We start from the raw sequence: 21,955 nt of genomic DNA, 5'->3' as shown, positions 1-21,955 counted from the left end.
ATCTCCCATCCCAAGAATTTATTCCGAGTCATGATATTTAATACCTTACATTATCACTGTTCTTGTATATACACTGCTTTGGTGTAGATGTTTTAATTTCAGGTTCTCTTGTTAGGGCTTCCCAGATGTGCAGCTCATAATTTTAGAGATACAGTGATTTAGGTTTTTAGATTGGCTATAGAGTTTGATTTTTATGTTCTCCTGTGTTGCTTTAACTGAGTGATCTGAAGCAACTCAGTCTTGGCTTTTTTCTTTCTGTATGTATCTATCTAAAACTTCATGAAATGTAGTAGTTGTGCCTACTGTCTGTTGGTGAGTTGAGTCTCATTAAGAGACTAGAGTAGTGTGAAGGAAAGAACCATGAAAGAGAAGCTATATTCATATTCATTATTTATAGTAATCCATCTATCACAGTAACCATCAAGATGTACAGAAAGTATTTGATATAATTATCACTTTAAAATGTGATACCAAAAGAAAAACATTATTGACTAATCAAAGTCTTTTGAATTCTGATCTTTTTATCTGTTTTTACTGTAATAGGTTTTGGAGAAGTTGTTTGATTTTGACCAAATACATTATGCTGCTGATGTTAGGAAGATACAATAAGATCAGCTTTTTGATTAATACAAGATTTGAAGTAGACTTATGTTCTATGTTCTATGATCTTTACTCTGTTTCTTTTTTTCTTTTTTTTTAATTAATTTTATTTTATTTTTAAACCATACATAATTGTATTAGTTTTGCCAAATATCAAAATGAATCCACCACAGGTATACATGTGTTCCCCATCCTGAACCCTCGTCCCTCCTCCCTCCCTATACCATCCCTCTGGGTCGTCCCAGTGCACCAGCCCCAAGCATCCAGCATCGTGCATTGAACCTGGACTGGCATCTCGTTTCATACATGACATTTCACATGTTTCAATGCCATTCTAAAAATTGGATCTGTAAGAGTTATCAGAGAAAAACGACTTGTTATAGCCATTTTATATCCTGATGAGAAAAAGGCATTTCTGCCCTATTACAGGAATATTTGTGCTTCCCAATTGACGCTTGTGATAGAGAACCTGCCTGCCAATGCAGGAGATTTGAGAGACGTGGGTTCGATCCCTAGGTTGGAAAGATCCCCTGGAGGAGGGCATGGCAACCTACTTCAGTATCTTTGCCTGGAGAATCCCATGGACAGAGGAGCCTTATGAGCTACGGTCCATGGAATCACAAAGAGTCGGAGAGTCAGACATGATTGAAGTGACTTAGCACACACGCACAGGAATATTCTCAGTGGAATATGAGAACTCTTTAAATATTATAATAAAACACATTGACAATCTTTTAAATATCATGTTGTGTCTTCTAGGCCTTCCTTAAAGTTTCCCATGTCTCAATGGACTCCTGAATATAACAAGCTGTATACCTTAAAAGTGGATATGAAGAGTGAGATTCCTTCTGATGCACCAAAGACACAGGAGAGTCTGAAAGGGATCCTCTTGCATCCAGAGCCCATCGGGGCAGCCAAAAGTTTTCCTGCTGGAGTTGAGATGATTAATAGTAAAGTGGGGAATGAATTCTCTCATTTGTGTGATGATTCTCAAAAACAAGAGAAGGACATGAATGGTAACCAACAAGAGCAAGAAAAAAGTGTTGTTGTGAGGAAGAAACGCAAAAGCCAGCAGGCTGGCCCTTCATACATGCAAAATTGTGCTAAAGAGAACCAGGGAATATTAGGATTGAGACAACACTTAGAAACACCAAGTGATGAAGATAATGATTCCTCTTTTAGTGATTGTCTTTCTTCTCCTTCATCTAGTCTACATTTTGGAGATTCTGATACTGTGACTTCGGATGAGGATAAAGAAGTCTCTGTAAGACATTCCCAGGCAATTTTGAGTGCTAAAAGTAGAACTCATAGTTCACGGTCCCATAAGTGGCCTCGGACTGAGACAGAATCCGTTTCAGGATTGTTAATGAAAAGACCCTGTTTTCATAGCAGTTCATTAAGGAGACTTCCATGCAGAAAGAGATTTGTGAAAAATAATTCCTCCCAGAGGACACAGAAACAAAAAGAGAGGATATTAATGCAGAGGAAAAAACGAGAAGTGTTAGCCCGAAGAAAATATGCGTTGCTCCCCAGTTCTAGTAGTTCCAGTGAGAATGACCTCAGCAGTGAATCCTCTTCCAGCTCATCAACTGAAGGAGAAGAAGATTTGTTTGTTTCTACCAGTGAAAACCACCAAAACAATCCAACTGTTGCCTCAGGTAAAAATTTTGTTCCTTAAATTTAGTATAGCATGGAAGCTATTGCATTGTGTTTGTCCTTATTTTCTTCTACATTTGGTGATTTCATTATATTTAAAAGGAATATGAGGCTCTATTAACTTTTATGTTTAAGCTGTATGAATAACCAATTTTATTTAGCCATGACCCCTCTTCTGAGATACAAATGTTGAAATTTTCTAAAATTTTAAATAGAAAGTTGTATATTTTTCTATTTTTCTGATGAAAATGAAGCAAGAGATTTTACTGAGGGTTGTTTTGAAAAAATTTGCATTTTATACGTATCAGATTATATTTTATGAATTGTTGATTTATTGTACAGTTTCTTTTTGTTTTTTCCTGTAGTGCATCTTTAATATGTTTACCTTTAATGAGTGCCTTTTTAGATAGCTATGTGACAGATTTCTTTTACATTCAGCCACAGTAGGGACAATTCTGGTCACTAAAAAAGACACTTATTTTTCCTTACGTACTCTATTCTTACTGTTTACTATTCTTTTGTCATATTCTTTATAACCAAAAAATAATTTCAAGCATTTGAGAGGTAGCTTTTATTGTGATACTAGAACACAAACTTTTAATCCTGACAGTGCTCAGTCAAGCCTGTGATTAGTCAGTTAAAAATGGGTTAATCATTAGCTTGAGTGCACCCCTCACCACAGTAAATGTTACATTTAATTGGAATAAGTTTATGTATAGTCTCTGAAGTGTATGTTACCTACAAACCATTTTTACACTTTATAGTCACTTAAGGCAGTTTGATGAAGTGAGCATTGAAGAGTGAAGTCTGAACTGAGGTAAAAGATTACTTTCTTGTGAAAGTATAAGGAAAACAGGATTTGAGAGAGCTTGATTTTTCTGGGGCAAAGATCATGGTTTCCATTTACTGGCAGAACTTTCCCAGTCTTTGCCTGGTGTCTTCCTGTTGAGGGCAAAGCCTACTAGCCTTCTCTTCAGATGACCATTTCTCCCCCTTCTCTCCATCTATATGGGTCCCTTCCTTTTTTGAGACTCCCTTTCCTCTTCCACATTTATTTTTCTATCCTTGCCAGAACACTGAAATCAGCAACTTTGTTCTTAATTTTAGTCTTAGCTATGGTTAGTTCATTTTTTAAAAAAACCTACCCAAATACTTGTTTTTAAAAAAATTCGTTGAGATCACCTGAAAGAAGGTTACAGCAGCCATTCCTTGAAGTTTCTTGAGAAAGAGGGAAGTGATAATAGGAATTGTCTTGCTTAAATGTCACATTTTACATTTTCTCAGGTAATTGGAATGTGAAGACTAGTTTGGGAAGTAGGAGCAACATAATCTAGTGTCTGCTTGAAATTAGTGAGACAGCATGGTTGGTTATATAAAGCAGAAGTTCCAAGGAACTGGTATTTGTAAGGAAGCATAAGAATAGAGTAAATGTAGGTCTGGATCAGTGTCTTTATCTAGGAAGAAAGGAGTTCGTATACTCTTAAATATTCAAGATAAATTCAAACTCTAATTCATTTAAAAATCTTGTTTAGTACTATTGTAGCATGTAGGTTTTTAAACTTTCTTGTAAGAATTACATTATTTTCAAACATTACCCTTAATGGTTTGTCTCTGAAAAGACAGATCCAAAAGTTGAAGCCAAGTACTCACACTGATGTTTTCTCGTTTCTAGACCAGAATTTTGTTTTATATTAGTTTTTAATAATAATATTTATTTGGTGTGAAATTTTAAAAGTTCTAAGAAAGTATAAAGTAAAAAGTAAGTTTACCTCTTATTAGGTTCCAGCCTTGCTACCCAAAGGTAATCAGTTAGCAGTTTCTTACTTCCTTCAGAAAATGTGGAAGTATATATAAATATAGATAAGTAATGTGGGTTTTAAAGATATCAGTATGTATAGTCACTTCTTTTTTTTTAAAAAAAAAGCTGCATAGTATTCCCTTTGTATACGTGGTCCACAGTTTATTTAATCAACTTATTTTTGTTGATATTTGCTACATTCATCAGTATTCAGCATTCTGAATGCATTTTTTACGTGTCTAAGTAAGCATATCTTAAGGAATAATTTGAAAAGTATATCACAGTGTATATGCATTTTAAAATTTGGTAGCAATTGTTGCCAGGATGCCCTCTAAGGAGTTTGCCTCAAGTTCTTCATGGCCCATCAGTGGAGGATATCATGATAGTAAAAATACCTAGTACTGGGGACTTCCTGGTAGTCCTATGGTTGGGATTCCGCCTGCCAATGCAGGGGACACGGGTTCAGTCCCTGGTGCAGTAAGATCACACATGCCATGGAGCAGCTAAGCCGTGAGCCACAACTACTGAGCCTGCAAGCTGCAGCTACTTAAGCCCAGGGCCCAGAGCCCATGCTCCGCAGCAAGAGAAGCCACTGCCATGCGGAGCCTGTGCACCACAACAAAGAGAAGCCCCTACTTCCCACTACTAGAGAAAGCTCATGTGTAACAATGAATTTAGACCCAGTGTAGTCCAAATAAATAAATAAAAATTTTTAAAAATACCTAGTATTTGTTGGGTATTTACTCTGTGCTGGTAATGTTCTGGGCTTCTCAGATGGCGCTAGTGGTAAAGAACCCCCCGGCCAGTATTGGAGATATAAGAGGTGTGGGTTTGATCCCTGGGTCAGGAAGATCCCCTGGAGAAGGGTATAGCAACATACTCCAGTATTTTTGCCTGGAGAATCCCATGGACAGTGGAGCCTAGTGGACTGTAGTCCATAGGATCACAGAGTTGGACATGATTGAAGCAACTTAGCATGCATGCACAGTAATGTTTTAAGTGTTTTATATGTGTTCTCATTTAATCCTCCCACTCTTTGGAGGTGGATTCTGTCATTATCATCTTCATATCATAGAGAAGCATTTAGAAAACCATTTTAGAATAATTTATGTACAGAATAGTTAAATATTGATGGGACTTAGCTGTATTGTCAAACTTTTTTTCCTTTTTCCAGTTTATTGTATTTTTTTATTAATCTTTATTTTCTAACTTTTTATTTTGTATTGGGGTATAGCTGATTAACAGTGTTATGATAGTTTCAGGTGAACAGCGAATGGTGTATTGTCAAAAATTTTTAGTGCTCTCAAAAAATTGACTTCTTTAGATTCTTTGAGGTAAGGTTTTCTTCTAGATGTATTTTTAGTGCTGGCTTTTTGACTCCAGGTATAGTGTGTTTTAGTGTTTGTAAATGATTAGGGGCGGATTTATCTACTGAACTTTAGTAATATGATTTGTAATGTGGATGGGCATTATCTGGAGTACTGGGACAACTTTTTCATAATGCTGTTTATCAGCGCTTATTGATTATTACTGTAGTGAACTGATGGAAAGAATGTTTTACACGTTAAGTCTTTTGTTTAACCTTCAAACTCTCTAAGGCAAAACTGTTGTAGATAATTAAAGGGTTTTGCCAGATTACCAGGAATGAGTTATTTAAGTCAGTACTTTATATTGTATAACAAATTAGTTCATATGTAGTCAGCAGATTTCTGTGTAATCCCTGTTTGCCTTTTGCTTTATCATTATTGTCTTTTAAATTTATTAGAGCTCTCTATTCAAGCCTAGAAAGCCAAAATGATATACAACTTGAGTTGCTGGACATTGAGTTATTTCCCTTTGCCAATGGGGTAGAGAATTTATACATCCTGTTTTGTTCTCAATGTTTGCTAAGAACTTCATATGTTTTAAAATAACCTAGTGGCAGCTAAGTTTCAGAGAGCTATTACTCAGTGTGCCTCCTCTGAACTGCTATTTAAATTTTTATTATATAATACTATAGGCTTTGATTTCTCCCAATTAATTGTACTTTTGAGGATCTCCTTATTTTACTAAATTTAAGTTAAATATTTATAGATTATATTTCCTCCAGACTTGAAGGAAATGTAAATACCATGTATGTCCCCAAATAAGAGAACTAGAATATGTCAGTCCACTTTCCTACTGAGGAGAAAAAAAAAGTTTTGAATCTCTTGAAATATATACATTTAGGGCTATAGTTAAAGTAGTAGTATATCTAAAGTAGTAGTTTTAGTCTTAAAACTAAATCACTAATTTATTTGCATATATAAAATGTTGAATAAATATCAGTTTAGAAATATTGCATGTCAGTACCCACATTTCCTGATAATAGGAATTATAATAATAATAATTATTACTCACACAGGCACCTTAGGTACCAGTGACTTGGTAATTGCTAGAACCACATTTTAAGTTGGACAGTTTTCAAGATCATATTATTCTCATCTTTGTGTAAGATATAGCACTTGTGACTCCATGAGTGATGCTGTCACTGGAAATTTTATTCCAAACTACATATACCTTTTTTCCTTATATTATGATTGGAAAATCCCTTTTTCGTAGGTGTTTTGTTTTGTTTTATTTCTCATAGCTGTACACTTTATTTACAGCTTTAAAAAATGTATCCAACAGGTATATATTCATATTTTGTGACTATACTCCATACTGTATTGACTTAAGGGTTTTACAAGTGTACTCAGCTTGTAAAGATGCTCAACCCTTGGAATTGTAAAGTCCTTACACTGTGAATTATATCTAAATTCATGAATATTTCTTTTCTAAAAATAACAGTTTTTGTTATTTTATAATTTGTATATGGGAATTTTCACACTTTTAATATAAAAAAATATAAATATACAATGAACTCCTACATATTCAGAATCTAACTTCAGTTTTCAACATTCTGCTATTCTTATTTCATCTCTTACCTCTCCTTTTTTTAATGGAGAATGTCAGAACAGTTTCTGTCATCATACCATTTAATTTGTTTTATATACTACATATTTCCTACAGACTGGTGGATCTAAAAACTTGATTAGATTCAGGTTCAGTTTAGCAACATTTCCTTGGTGGTGCTGTGCACATTCTGTTGTATCACATGTTAAAATTGATAAGAGGGTTTAGATTGTGTCATCCTGATCCTTCCACCATAAAATTTCCCATTAACATTTCATAAAATACTTTTAGCAGCTTTGATGATCTTATCTAGATACATTATTTCATTAAGGGTTCTAAAATGCTGACTTTCTAATTCTGTCATTCTGTTACATTTATTAATTGAGTTCTCATAAAAGGAAGAATTTTCCCTACATCAACTAATCGATTACTCTGAAATGTAGGTCATACAGGAAAGGTAAGACGAATGCTTGAATCTTCACCTTCATTTACTATTTTTTCAGAATAAACTCTAGCAATATTTAAAGAGATTTTTCATTTTCAAGGACCATTTTGAGATCATAGATTTTGGCATAGTTGATGTGTTGTAGTCTTCTTCTTCTTTTTGATGTTCAAATAGTTTCATCTTTGACCAGTGGGAGCATTTTCAAGTTGGTCTGTGTCCTTCTGATACCACTCAAGTAAACTTTGCTAATATCCTTACTCTCTGATTTAACAAGATAGTCCAGATTCATCCTATTCATTTCCTGTCCCAAACCCGGAACTAGTCATTCCAAGTACTCCTGGTTGCTTTTTATTGAGAAATAACAAAACTGCTCATTTTTCTATTGGGTTATCATTGCTTTTCATCTTTCTTAATGCATGTAGTTTGTAAAGATTATAGAAAGATAAATAATTAATTCACGTGACTATTTCCACTGAATATTTAGGATTAGGGTTTTTATGTAAGCTTGTGTTTTACTTTTTGATCTGTTTACTCTTACATTGAAAATCTTGATTCTTAACAATATGAACTTTTATTCTATACAAACTATAAATACACAGACAAGTAAACATTCATATATGAATTTAAATGAAAATACTTACAATTATTACTAACAATAATTCTGTTGAATATAATACAAAATTTTTTCTGTGTGTTTCTTTGTTGCCCTTGGCTGGTTTTCTGTGTGGTTATGCCACCAATTTAATATGCATTTAGGATCATTTGTTTCATGGTTGCTGCAAGGTTTTATTTTTTTCTTTTAAAGGATTTGTAAAAATTTTTAGTTTTGCTTTTTAATTCTGTGAAGCACATACCTGGTTCTGAAGTCAAAATCACTGCAGACAGTGACTGCAGCCACAAAATTAAAAGACGATTGCTCCTTGGAAGCAAAGCTATGACAGACCAAGACAGGGCATTAAAAAGCAGAGACATCTCTTAGCTGAAAAAGGTCCATATAGTAAAAGCTGTAGTTTTTCCAGTAGTCGGGTATGGATGTGAGAACTGGACCATAAAGAAGGCTGAGTGCTGAAGAATTGATGCTTTTGCATTGTGGTGTTGGAGAAGACTCTTGAGAGTCCCTTGGACAGCAGGGAGATCAAACCAGTCAATCCTAAAGGAAATCAATCCTGAATATTCATTGAAGGGACTGGTGCTGAAGCTACCTGATGTGAAGAGCCAACTCTTTGGAAAAGACCCTGATGCTGGGAAAGATTGAGGACAGGAGAAGAGGGAGACAGAGGATGAGATGGTTGGATGGTATCACTGACTCAATGGACGTGAGTTTGAGCAAACTCGGGGAGATAGTAAAGGTCAGGGAAGCCTGGCATGCTGCAGTCCTTGGGTCACAGAGAGTCAAACACGACTTAGCGGCTGAACAAAATCAAAACTTTTAAATAAGATGCATTCATTGAGGTCTAGTTTTCCATCTCTGCCCTCTCTTCCTGTCTTTTTCTCACTAATAGTCATTTCACACTATTTTTGTCTTAGTTTGTTCCATTTTTCCTCTTCAAAAAGATTAGCAAATATATATATATATGTATGTGTATGTATGTTTACATACACACATCCTCCCCTCACAACATAGCTCTCTTTTTCACTTAACAATATATTCAGTTGTTAGAGTATAGAGATATAATAGAGGAATAAAAAAATAGATATGAGATGTAGGCTTTCCTACATTCCTCTGTTCATTCTTTTTCATTCCTCTTTTATTTTTTCCACAGGTCCACAGTACTTGTAGTTGTATAGTTATATCCTAATTTGTTCAACCAGTCTCCTATTGATGAACATTTTGCAGACTTCTGCTACTATGAATCGGCTTGCAATGAATAGCTTTTTGTATATGTCATTTGATAGTTCATGCCATTGTATCTTTGGGATAGAATTCTAGGAGGGGATTGTTGGGTCAAAGACAAAAGAGTATGTTATTTTAAAAATATGGCCAAATTTCTCTGTGAAGATTGTAACCATTTTGGATTCATCAGCGTTGTATGAAAGTGCCTATTTCCCAAAGCCTTTCCAGCAGCATCTGTTGTCAGATTTTAATTTTTTGGTCCATTTGATAGGGAAGAAGTAGTATATCAGTGTATTTTAATTTGCATTTTTTATGAGTAATGTTTCTGTGTCTTTTCATGTATTTAAAAGTTATTTGCATTTCTTTTCTTGAGATCAGTAACTTCATTTGCCTGTTTTTCTCTCAGAATATTGGTCATTATTCCATCCATTTTTAGTACTTTTTTATATATATATATATATATTCAGTTCAGTTCAGTCTCTCAGTCATGTCCGACTCTCTGCCACCCCATGAATCGCAGCACACCAGGCCTTCCTGTCCATCACCAACTCCCAGGGTTCACTCAGACTCACGTCCATCGAATCAATGATGCCATCCAGCCATCTCATCCTCTGTCGTCCCCTTCTCCTCCTGCCCCCAATCCCTTCCAGCATCAGAGTCTTTTCCAATGAGTCAGCTCTTTGCATGAGGTGGCCGAAGTACTGGAGTTTCAGCTTTAGCATCATTCCTTCCAAAGAAATCCCAGGGCTGATCTCCTTCAGAATGGACTGGTTGGGTCTCCTTGCAGTCTGATGGACTCTCAAGAGTCTTCTCCAACACCACAGTTCAAAAGCATCAATTCTTCCGCGCTCAGCCTTCTTCACAGTCCAACTCTCACATCCATACATGACCACAGGAAGAACCATAGCCTTGACTAGACGAACCTTTGTTGGCAAAGTAATGTCTCTGCTTTTGAACATGCTATCTAGGTTGGTCATAACTTTCCTTCCAAGGAGTAAGCGTCTTTTAATTTCATGGCTGCAATCACCATCTGCAGTGATTTTGGAGCCCAGAAAAATAAAGTCTGACACTGTTTCCACTGTTTCCCCATCTATTTCCCTTGAAGTGATGGGACCGGATGCCATGATCTTCATTTTCTGAATGTTGAGCTTTAAGCCAACTTTTTCACTCTCCACTTTCACTTTCATCAAGAGGCTTTTGAGTTCCTCTTCACTTTCTGCCATAAGGGTGGTGTCATCTGCATATCTGAGGTTATTGATATTTCTCCTGGCAATCTTGATTCCAGCTTGTGTTTCTTCCAGTCCAGCGTTTCTCATGATGTACTCTGCATATAAGTTAAATAAACAGGGTAACAATATACAGCCTTTACGTACTCCTTTTCCTGTTTGGAAGCAGTCTGTTGTTCCATGTCCAGTTCTAACTGTTGCTTCCTGACCTGCATACAAATTTCTCAAGAGGCACATCAGGTGGTCTGGGATTCCCATCTCTTTCAGAATTTTCCACAGTTTATTGTGATCCACACAGTCAAAGGCTTTGGCATAGTCAATAAAGCAGAAATAGTTGTTTCTCTGGAACTCTCTTGCTTTTTCCATGATCCGACATATGTTGGCAATTTGATCTCTGGTTCCTCTGTCTTTTCTAAAACCAGCTTGAACATCAGGATGTTCACGGTTCACGTACTGCTGAAGCCTGGCTTGGAGAATTTTGAGCATTACTTTACTAGCGTGTGAGATGAGTGCAATTGTGTGGTAGTTTGAGCATTCTTTGGCATTGCCTTTCTTTGGGATTGGAATGAAAACTGACCTTTTCCAGTCCTGTGGCCACTGCTGAGTTTTTCAAATTGGCTGGCATATTGAGTACAGCACTTTCACAGCATCATCTTTCAGGATTTGAAATAGCTCAACTGGAATTCCATCACCTCCACTAGCTTTGTTCGTAGTGATGCTTTCTAAGGCCCACTTGACTTCACATTCTAGGATGTGTGGCTCTAGTTGAGTGATCACACCATCGTGATTATCTGGGTCGTGGAGATCTTTTTTGTACAGTTCTTCTGTGTATTCTTGCAACCTCTTCTTGATATCTTCTGCTTCTGTTAGGTCCATACCATTTCTGTCCTTTATTGAGCCCATCTTTGCATGAAATGTTCCCTTGGTATCTCTGATTTTCTTGAAGAGATCTCTAGTCTTTCCCATTGTATTGTTTTCCTCTATTTCTTTGCATTGATCGCCGAGGAAGGCTTTCTTATCTCTTTTTGCTCTTCTTTGGAACTCTGCATTCAGATGTTTATATCTTTCCTTTTCTCCTTGGCTTTTCACTTCTCTTCTTTTCACAGCTATTTGTAAGGCCTCCCCAGACAGCCATTTTGCTTTTTTGCATTTCTTTTCCATGGGGATGGTCTTGATCCCTGTCTCCTGTACAGTGTCACGAACCTTAGTCCATAGTTCATCAGGCACTCTATCTATCAGATCTAGGCCCTTAAATCTATTTCTCACTTCCACTGTATAATCATAAGGGATTTGATTTAGGTCATACCTAATGGTCTAGTGGTTTTCCTTACTTTCTTCAATTTCAGTCTGAATTTGGCAATAAGGAGTTCATGGTCTGAGCCACAGTCAGCTCCTGGTCTTGTTTTTGCTGACTGTATAGAGTTTCTCCATCTTTGGCTGCAAAGAATATAATCAATCTGATTTCAGTTTTGACCATCTGGTGATGTCCATGTGTAGAATCTTCTTTAGAGAGATGTATTCTGTATCACACATTTTCCTCCAGTTTGTCTTTAGTTTTTGACTCTGCAGTGTCAAAAATTGTTTTGGATTAGTCACATTTATTGACTGTTACTTTTCCTGTGTTTTTGATCATCATTAGTAAAGTTTTTCCCTCTACAAGTTTATAAAGAAACTAACCCATTTCTCTCTGGCCCCTGTATTGTTTACCTTTTTTTCCCCCCTTACAAAGCTCAGATCTATTTGATGTTTACAATGTGAAGAATGGATCCTTTTTTTCATGTGACTATCCAACTGTCCCAAACCAAACCGTTTAAAATGTTCTTTCTCCTGTTGAATTGAGATGCCACCTTTGTCATATGTTAAATTTCCTTAAGCACTTGGATCTATTTATGGAACTTTCCTACTATTCCATTGGTCAGTCTGTCTGCCCATGCACTAGAAGCACAGTTTTAATTATAGACTGTTTCATATTTTCCTGATTATTTTCTCCTGTTTTTTCCTCCAAGTGAACGTATAATCAACTTTTTATTTGAGGATGGTGGTAGGGGGGAGACACATGATGATATATTTTTTGGAATTGTGTTTGTAGGCTAAATTAGAGTGAACTGACATCTTTAATGGAGAAGGCAATGGCACCCCACTCCAGTACTCTTGCCTGAAAATCTCATGGACTGAGAAGCCTGGTACACTGCAATCCATGGGGTCGCTAGAGCCGGACATGACTGAGCAACTTCACTTTCACTTTTCACGTTCATGCATTGGAGAAGGAAATGGCAACCCACTCCAGTGTTCTTGCCTGGAGAATCCCAGGGACGGTTGAGCCTGGTGGGCTGCCGTCTGTGGGGTCGCACAGAGTCAGACACAACTGAAGCAACTTAGCAGCAGCAGACATCTTTAAGATTTTGAGTGTTCCTATTCCAGAGTATGGAATGTCTTTTCATTTACTGAAATGTAATTTTGATCTTGCAGGGAATGTTTTATAGATTTTTTTATCAGCTTTATTGAGGTATAATTTGCCTATCATAAAATTTATCCATATTGAGTATACAGTTCAGTGACTTAGTAAACTTAGAGCTGTACAGCCATTGCCACAGTACAGTTTTAGAACATTTCCATTAATCTCAAAAGATCCCACCTGCCTGTTTACAGTTAGTCTCTGTCCTACACTTACTTCTCATACAACCTCTAATCTGCTGCTCTCTCTATAGACTTACTTTTTCAGGACATTTCATAATACTATATGTGATCTTTTGTATCTGGCTTCTTTCACTTCCCTTAGTGTTTTTGTGGTTCATCTGTGTTGTAGCAGATATCAGTAATTAATTTCATTTTGTTTTTATTTAATTCTATTCATTTTATTACTTAGTTCCTTTATAGTATGCCATTGTATTGATAAGCCACATTTTGTTTACCATTTGTCAGGTGGTGGACATTTAATTGTTTCTAGTATTTGACTATTGTAAATAATACTGTTTGTGAACATTTGGGTACAGATTCTTTGTGTATGTATATGTTTTCACTTCTTTTGAAAAGATACCCAACAAAAGCATCCCTCAGAAGAAGAGTCAAAGCTATTAAAACTTAAGTAACTTTGTGACTACAAAAGACAGGAGCAGTAGCAATGGCAACTGTAACAGGAAGATTCTTTGATAGTAACTAGCATCAGCTTGTTGAACATGCATTGCATTATGATATATTTTATGTAAAGAGTCTGAGTTCAGATTTGGAATTAGGTGTTAATTCCAAGTGTTGCTTATGTTTGTTCGACAAGTCATTTAAACTTTTTAGGTTTTAGTTTCTTATGGAGCTAGACACGTAGAATATTAAACATGGGACAGAGTATGCGCTCACAAATTGGAAGCTCTTGTTATTGGCATCATACCAGACTTAAGACACAGGGAAACGAAAATAACAAGTTATATGGAGGGATTCCCGAAGAAGTCTGCTAGAGCAACCGTTGTTTTTGTTACCATTGTTACACTATCCAGGTTGTTACATTTTATTTTTCTCATGAAGTACAAATAAAATAAGTAATCTTAAATAGCTAAATCACCTGCAGTCCCATCACTTTTAGTTACACTAAAGTTTCTTGTCATTTAATATTTCTACGTGTAAAAGACAACAAAAATGAAATTGGTCCGATAAGAAGTGACCTGTTGATTGTTTTAAAGCTTTATTAGGGTTAACTTCATAACTTCAGGGATATTTCCTTTAAATTTTGTTTTAAATAATAGTCATTCTAAAGATACCCATATCTTGCCTAATTGTGATAGTTATTTAGTTGCATGATTTTTGTGTAGTGTATTCAAGTAATGCTTATAAAGGTTCTTTTTGGAAAAATTACATTTAAGCAAACAGTGCCTAAATAAGTTACTTATATAACTTTTAGTTATACAGCCTCTATATTCATAAAAAATGATACAAATTAAATTTTAATACACTAGCAAAGCTAGCTTTGTATCATTTATCATTGGAACTGATGTTTGACTTTGCTTAACTACCTGAAAGGTGTTTAATATTACCTGTCAGGCTGCAGTCCATGGGGTTGTAAAGAGTGGGACACAACTTGGTGATTGAACAACAACGTTAGGTGATTTCTTTACAGGCTTGTAAAGAAATTTCATATATACATACCATAGAGGGAGATCACCAATAAAGTTGATATGCAGATGTAGCTTTTCTCCATGTAAAATGGTAATGTCTACTTGATAGGTTAAAATAAGGGAGTTGGTTTTTTTTTTTTAATCCATGGTGTTTTATTTTTATATATTATACTTTTAGTTCTAAATATATGATTGCTGGGAGCTTTTATCTTACTCTTTATCATGTATGAGATTATGAAGAATTAGAAAAGTAATTTGGAAATTGAATTGAGAATATTAAGTAGATACTTAAGTGCTGCCATTTTGTTGTTCTCTGTGTATAAGATATTTATGATGTTAAAAATACATTTAGGGACTTCCCTGGTGGTCCAGTGGCTATAAGACTCTGCCCTCGCAATGCAGGGGGCCTGGATTTGATCCCTGTCAGGGAACGACATCCCACATGCTGCAAATAAAGGATCCTGCATGCCTCATTTAAGACCTGGTGCAGCTAAATAAATAAATTTAAACAATTAAAAAAAAAAAGAGAAGGCATCTCCTGGTTTCCCAAATGTAAAACAAACAAAACAAGCAAACCAGAAACAAACAAAAAAAACCATTTGACTTGAACATGTCTATGAGTGTAGACTTTAGAACTTAGAAACTACTTTAAAATTTTGCACATCTCATAGTTTTTAAATCTTATTTTTTTTCTATTTAGTGGATAGAACAATTTATATGTATTCCAAAATAAAATGTTATGGAATATTTTTAAAATAACTATTTCTCCAATCATAACGTCTTTCATTGCCTCTGATTTACTAGTGCCTGCTTTGTTATCCTCTTTGGAGTATCAGTATCAGAGAATATGTTATATATCTAATCATGGACTTGTAACCTCCTCCAAATACTGGCCAGCTTTTGAAGTAGTACAGATATTTGATGATAGAGCTATATTACAGATGAAATTCCAGGATGTCTAGGAATGGTGCCTCAGGTAAAGGAATGTAGACTGTGTAAATTCCACACTGAGAAAAAAATTGAGCCATTTGTTATCATGTGGTAAGCAAGCATTCTGTCAAAACAGGATAAAATTGAATATAACTATCAATGGAATACCAACATACTAGTAGAAAATACAATGAGAAAAAGCAGCAAAGGGAATAAACTGTCTAAGAATAATCTCAATAGCAGTACATTTGGCTTCTCTGAAGAAACTTTGTAACTTTGTAAACTTATGTAACTTTATACAATTACATTTATAATCAAACCATATTCTCCGTTTTTTTAGGGGTTTATAAATATGATATTGGTAGATGTCAAGATAGGATCTTGGATGGAAGTATGTATGTTTTAGAGATATCAGGGCTTTTAAAGTGATGTCTAATGCCACTGCTGCTGCTGCTAAGTCGCTTCAGTCGTGTCCAACTCTGTGCAACCCCACAGACAGCAGCCCACCAGGCTCCCCCGTCCCTGGGATTCTCCAGGCAAGAACACTGGAGTGGTTTGCCATTTCCTTCTCCAATGCATGAAAGTGAAAAGTCAAAGTGAAGTCGCTCAGTCGTGTCCGACCCTCAGTGACCCCATGGACTGCAGCCTTCCAGGCTCCTCCATCCATGGGATTTTCCAGGCAACAGTACTGGAGTGGGGTGCCACTGCTCCACTCCAAATCTCAGGAATTTTTCTCTCCCCTTGATTTATAATCCTGAAAAATAATTAAGAAAACCTGAATGTACTAGGTATCAAAATAGAATAATTTTAGTCCTTTCATCATATGGTGTTGGGACAGTTATAGATCTACATGCTCAGAAGGTGAATTTAGACCTTTTATATCATGTTAGATACAGAGATTAACAAAATGGATCGCAGACATACATGTTAAGAGCTAAATTACACAATTGCTAAAGCAACATACAAATACTCAGTCACCTTTGGTTATGCAGAGGTTTGTTTAAACAGTCACCAAAAATGTGATCCATTAAAGAAATTGCTGACTTGGTGTTTCATCAAAATGAAAGACTTCTCTTCTTTTTAATTTTGTTTATTTTTTAATTGAAGGATAATTGCTTTACAGAATTTTGTTTTCTGTAAAACCTCAACATAAATTAGCTATAGGTATACATATATCCCCTCCCTCTTGAACCTCCCTCCCATCTCCATCCCCATCCCACCTCTAGGTTGATACCGAACCCCTGTTTGAGTTTCCTGAGACACACAGCAAGTTTCTGTGGCTGTCTGTTGTGCATGTGGTAATATAAGTTTCCGTGTTACTCTTTCCATACATCCTACCCTCTCCTCCCTTCTCCCCATGTCTGTAAGTCTGTTCTCTATGTCTATCTCTCCATTCAGATCAGATCAGATCAGTCACTCAGTCGTGTCCGACTCTTCGCAACCCCATGAATTGCAGCACGCCAGGCCTCCCTGTCCATCACCAACTCCCGGAGTTCACTGAGACTCACGTCCATCGAGTCAGTGATGCCATCCAGCCATCTCATCCTCTGTCGTCCCCTTCTCCTCTTGCCCCCAATCCCTCCCGGCATCAGAGTCTTTTCCAATGAGTCAACTGTTCGCATGAGGTGGCCCAAGTACTGGAGTTTCAGCTTTAGCATCATTCCTTCCAAAGAAATCCCAGGGCTGATCTCCTTCAGAATGGACTGGTTGGGTCTCCTTGCAGTCTGATGGACTCTCAAGAGTCTTCTCCAACACCACAGTTCAAAAGCATCAATTCTTCCGCGCTCAGCCTTCTTCACAGTCCAACTCTCACATCCATACATGACCACAGGAAAAACCATAGCCTTGACTAGACGAACCTTTGTTGGCAAAGTAATGTCTCTGCTTTTGAACATGCTATCTAGGTTGGTCATAACTTTCCTTCCAAGGAGTAAGCGTCTTTTAATTTCATGGCTGCAATCACCATCTGCAGGGATTTTGGAGCCCAGAAAAATAAAGTCTGACACTGTTTCTACTGTTTCCCCATCTATTTCCCATGAAGTGATGGGACGGATGCCATGATCTTAGTTTTCTGAATGTTGAGCTTTAAGCCAACTTTTTCACTCTCCACTTTCACTTTCATCAAGAGGCTTTGGAGTTCCTCTTCACTTTCTGCCATAAGGGTGGTGTCATCTGCATATCTGAGGTTATTGATATTTCTCCCGGCAATCTTGATTCCAGCTTGTGTTTCTTCCAGTCCAGCGTTTCTCATGATGTACTCTGCATATAAGTTAAATAAGCAGGGTGACAATATACTTGTTGTTAACAAGTATAACAACATATATAAAAAAGGAGCCTTGATGTACTCCTTTTCCTATTTGGAACCAGTCTGTTGTTCCATGTCCAGTTCTAACTGTTGCTTCCTGACCTGCATACAAATTTCTCAAGAGGCAGATCAGGTGGTCTGGGATTCCCATCTCTTTCAGAATTTTCCACAGTTGATTGTGATCCACACAGTCAAAGGCTTTGGCATAGTCAATAAAGCAGAAATAGATGTTTTTCTGGAACTCGCTTGCTTTTTCCATGATCTAGCGGATGTTGGCAATTTGATCTCTGGTTCCTCTCTCTTTTCTAAAACCAGCTTGAACATCAGGAAGTTCAAGGTTCACATATTGCTGAAGCCTGGCTTGGAGAATTTTGAGCATTACTTTACCAGCGTGTGAGATGAGTGCAATTGTGCGGTAGTTTGAGCATTCTTTGGCATTGCTTTTTTCGGGATTGGAATGAAAACTGACCTTTTCCAGTCCTGTGGCCACTGCTGAGTTTTCCAAATTTGCTGGCATATTGAGTACAGCACTTTCACAGCATCATCTTTCAGGATTTGGAATAGCTCAACTGGAATTCTATCACCCCCACTAGCTTTGTTCGTAGTGATGCTTTCTAAGGCCCACTTGACTTCACATTCTAGGATGTCTGGCTCTAGGTGAGTGATCATACCATCGTGATTATCTGGGTCGTGAAGATCTTTTTTGTACAGTTCTTCTGTGTATTCTTGCCATCTCTTCTTAATATCTTCTGCTTCTGTTAGGTCCATACCATTTCTGTCATTTATCGAACCCATCTTTGCATGAAATGTTCCTTTCGTATCTCTGATTTTCTTGAAGAGATCTGTGGTCTTTGCCATTCTGTTGTTTTCCTCTATTTCTTTGCATGATCGCTGAAGAAGGCTCTTATCTCTTCTTGTTCTTCTTTGGAACTCTGCATTCAGATGTTTATATCTTTTCTTTTCTCCTTGGCTTTTCGCTTCTCTTCTTTTCACAGCTATTTGTAAGGCCTCCCCAGACAGCCATTTTGCTTTTTTGCATTTCTTTTCCATGGGGATGGTCTTGATCCCTATCTCCTGTACAGTGTCACGAACCTCATTCCATAGCTCATCAGGCACTCTATCTATCAGATCTAGGCCTTTAAATCTATTTCTCACTTCCACTGTATAATCATAAGGGATTTGATTTAGGTCATACCTGAATGGTCTAGTGGTTTTCCCTACTTTCTTCAATTTCAGTCTGAATTTGGCAATAAGGAGTTCATGATCTGAGCCACAGTCAGCTCCTGGTCTTGTTTTTGCTGACTGTATAGAGTTTCTCCATCTTTGCCTGCAAAGAATATAATCAGTCTGATTTCGGTGTTGACCATCTGGTGATGTCCATGTATAGAGTCTTCTCTTGTGTTGTTGGAAGAGAGTGTTTGTTATGACGAGTTCATTTTCTTGGCAAAACTCTATTAGTCTTTGCCCTGCTTCATTGCGTATTCCAAGGCCAAATTTGCCTGTTACTCCAGGTGTTTCTTGACTTCCTACTTTTGCATTCCAGTCCCCTATAGTGAAAAGGACATCTTTTTTGAGTGTTAGTTCTAAAAGCTCTTGTAGGTCTTCATAGAACTGTTCAACTTCAGCTTCTTCAGCAGTACTGGTTGGGGCATAGACTTGGATTACTGTGATATTGAATGGTTTGCCTTGGAAACGAACAGAGATCATTCTGTCATTTTTGAGATTGCATCCAAGTACTGCATTTCGGACTCTTTTGTTGACCATGATGGCTACTCCATTTCTTCTGAGGGATTCCTGCCCGCAGTAGTAGATATAATGATCATCTGAGTTAAATTCACCCATTCCAGTCCATTTCAGTTCGCTGAATCCTAGAATGTTGACATTCACTCTTGCCATCTCCTGTTTGACCACTTCCAATTTGCCTTGATTCATGGACCTGACATTCCAGGTTCCTATGGAGTATTGCTCTTTACAGCATTGGACCTTGCTTCTATCACCAGTCACATCCACAGCTGGGTATTCTTTTTGCTTTGGCTCCGTCCCTTCATTTTTTCTGGAGTTGTTTCTCCACTGATCTCCAGTAGCATATTGGGCACCTACTGACCTGGGGAGTTTCTCTTTCAGTTAAATTCTTTGGTACCATCTTATAATGAAAGACTTCTGTGCTTCATAAGACACCATTAAGGAAATGAGTATATAAAGAACTTTTATAATTCAACACCAAAGTCCAAGTTAAACATGAATGAAAGATCTGAATTGATATTTTGGCACAGTGGCTAATAAGCATTTGAAAAAATGCTCAACATCATTAGTTATTACAGTAATGAAAATTAAACTACAATAAAATACTACTATATATGCACTAGAACAGTTACTATAAAAAAAGGGACAATAATAATTCATGGCAAAGATATAGAGCCCTCATTTTCCCGGCAAGAATGTGAAATTGAACAGTCACTTAGGAAAACAATTTGGCACTTCATTAAAATGCTAAACACAATGTATGATAGTATGTAGAAATTGCATTCCTAAGAATTTACGCAAGAAAAATGTAATCACATGTATACAATGAAGTACATGCATTTATTTATAATAGCCAAAAGTGAGAAAAATTTAGGTGTCCATCAATAACAGAAGAATGGATAAACTGTGATATATTCATATGATAGGAAACTTACTCAGCAGTAAAAATGAATGAACTGTTGATATGCCAGAAAGATAAATAAATCACAAAATAAGTATGCTTAGTGAAATAAGCCCAGGGACGGGGGAACCTGGTGGGCTGCCGTCTTTGGGGTTGCACAGAGTCGGACACGACTGAAGCGACTTAGCAGCAGTAGCAGCAGTGAAATAAGCCAGATATGAAAGTATTTATAATGTATCACTCTATTTATATTGAGCTTTTGAAAATACAATTCAATCCATAATGACAGGGGTGGTTCAGTCACTAAGTCGTGTCCGACTCTTGCTACCCCATGGACTGTAGCCCACCAGGCTCCTCTGTCCATGGGATTTCCCAGGCAAGAATAGTGGAGTGGGTTGCCATTTCCTTCTCCATGTTGTAGGGGTGTAGGGATGCAGATAGAGGGATGGTGATTGACTGAAATAGGGCTTGTGGGATCTTTTTAGGGTATTGGAAATATTTAAAAACTGGACTGCGGTGTGGTTATGCTTCACGAATGTACTAAAGTCAGTGAAATGTACACTTAAAGTGGATGAAATTTTAAGCTCTCAATATTCTTATTATTGGAAAATTCTTATCTCAAACATGTCTTAGAAATTGTTGGCTGACCTTTAGACAGGTGATAGTAATGAAGAGATAAGACTATTTTTAAAAAGATAGTTTAGCCCTAGATTTGTGGAAAATACAGCAAGAGTAGAAATGGAGGGTAACTTTTATCCTTTTTTTTTGTTTGTTTAACCATCTTAACCAGTTTAAAGGGTGCAGTTCAGTAGTTTTAAGAATATTCACGTGGTTGTGAAATGGATCTCTGGAACTTTTTCTTCTTGCAATCTGAAACTCCATACCCAATTAACAGCTCCCTTTTCCTTCTTTCCCCCTCAGTCCTGGTAACCACCATTCCCCTTTATCTGTGAATTTGACTACTTTAAACAGTCACCCATAAGTGAAATCATACAGTGTTTTTGTGTGAGTGTGTGTGCGGGACTACATTGTTTCATTTAGCAGGGCCAACTTCTAGTAATAATCTTATCTAATGCCGTAAGTAAAAATTAGTTCTAGGTGAAGTAAATACTAAGGAAACACACCGAACCCAGTATAATGTCTTCTAGATAAGGAAGCACTTTCCAAACTTAGAATACTTTAGAAAAGATTGTGTACAGAAAAAGGTTCTGTAGCATAAAACTAAAAAGTCACTGTGTTTCTTAAAAAATACCATATCACACAAATAAAAACAACCCTGAAGAAAGTGTGCAGAGAGTGTAGTGTCTTCATTTTATATGTTAAAGGGTTAATATCTTACAGAATGTGAATATCTTACATAAGATCTTAAATGACTACTTCCAAATATTACAGTGTTAATGTCCTTATATGATTATGCAAATTCATATGGAAACTACTGAAAGTTTGTAAAGCATAAACAAAAATCATGAGAAGAATTAAAAATGAATACGTACCGATTAAG

The 21,955-nt window shown here is 36.7% G+C and overlaps 1 protein-coding gene across 12 annotated transcripts in view; it reads left to right on the top strand.

The window, feature by feature from the left end:
* Nucleotides 1–21,955, top strand: part of RNF111 (ring finger protein 111) — a 93,116-nt gene that overhangs the window by 34,755 nt on the left and 36,406 nt on the right. For 10 of the 12 annotated variants that reach the window (XM_027553875.1, XM_027553872.1, XM_027553874.1 and 7 more), the window contains exon 2: nucleotides 1,360–2,258. In XM_027553875.1, the coding sequence (XP_027409676.1) occupies nucleotides 1,379–2,258 (880 nt within the window). In that variant the 5' untranslated portion in view covers nucleotides 1,360–1,378. Of the gene's footprint in view, nucleotides 1–1,359; nucleotides 2,259–21,955 lie in introns of those variants that run through there. The other 2 variants (XM_027553878.1, XM_027553876.1) reach the window with 1 other exon arrangement.

The sequence above is a fragment of the Bos indicus x Bos taurus genome, chromosome 10, assembly GCF_003369695.1.
Source record: "Bos indicus x Bos taurus breed Angus x Brahman F1 hybrid chromosome 10, Bos_hybrid_MaternalHap_v2.0, whole genome shotgun sequence".
NCBI lineage: Eukaryota > Metazoa > Chordata > Mammalia > Artiodactyla > Bovidae > Bos > Bos indicus x Bos taurus.
Note: the sequence above shows the minus strand (reverse complement) of the source record. Positions and strands in the feature narration are given on the sequence as shown.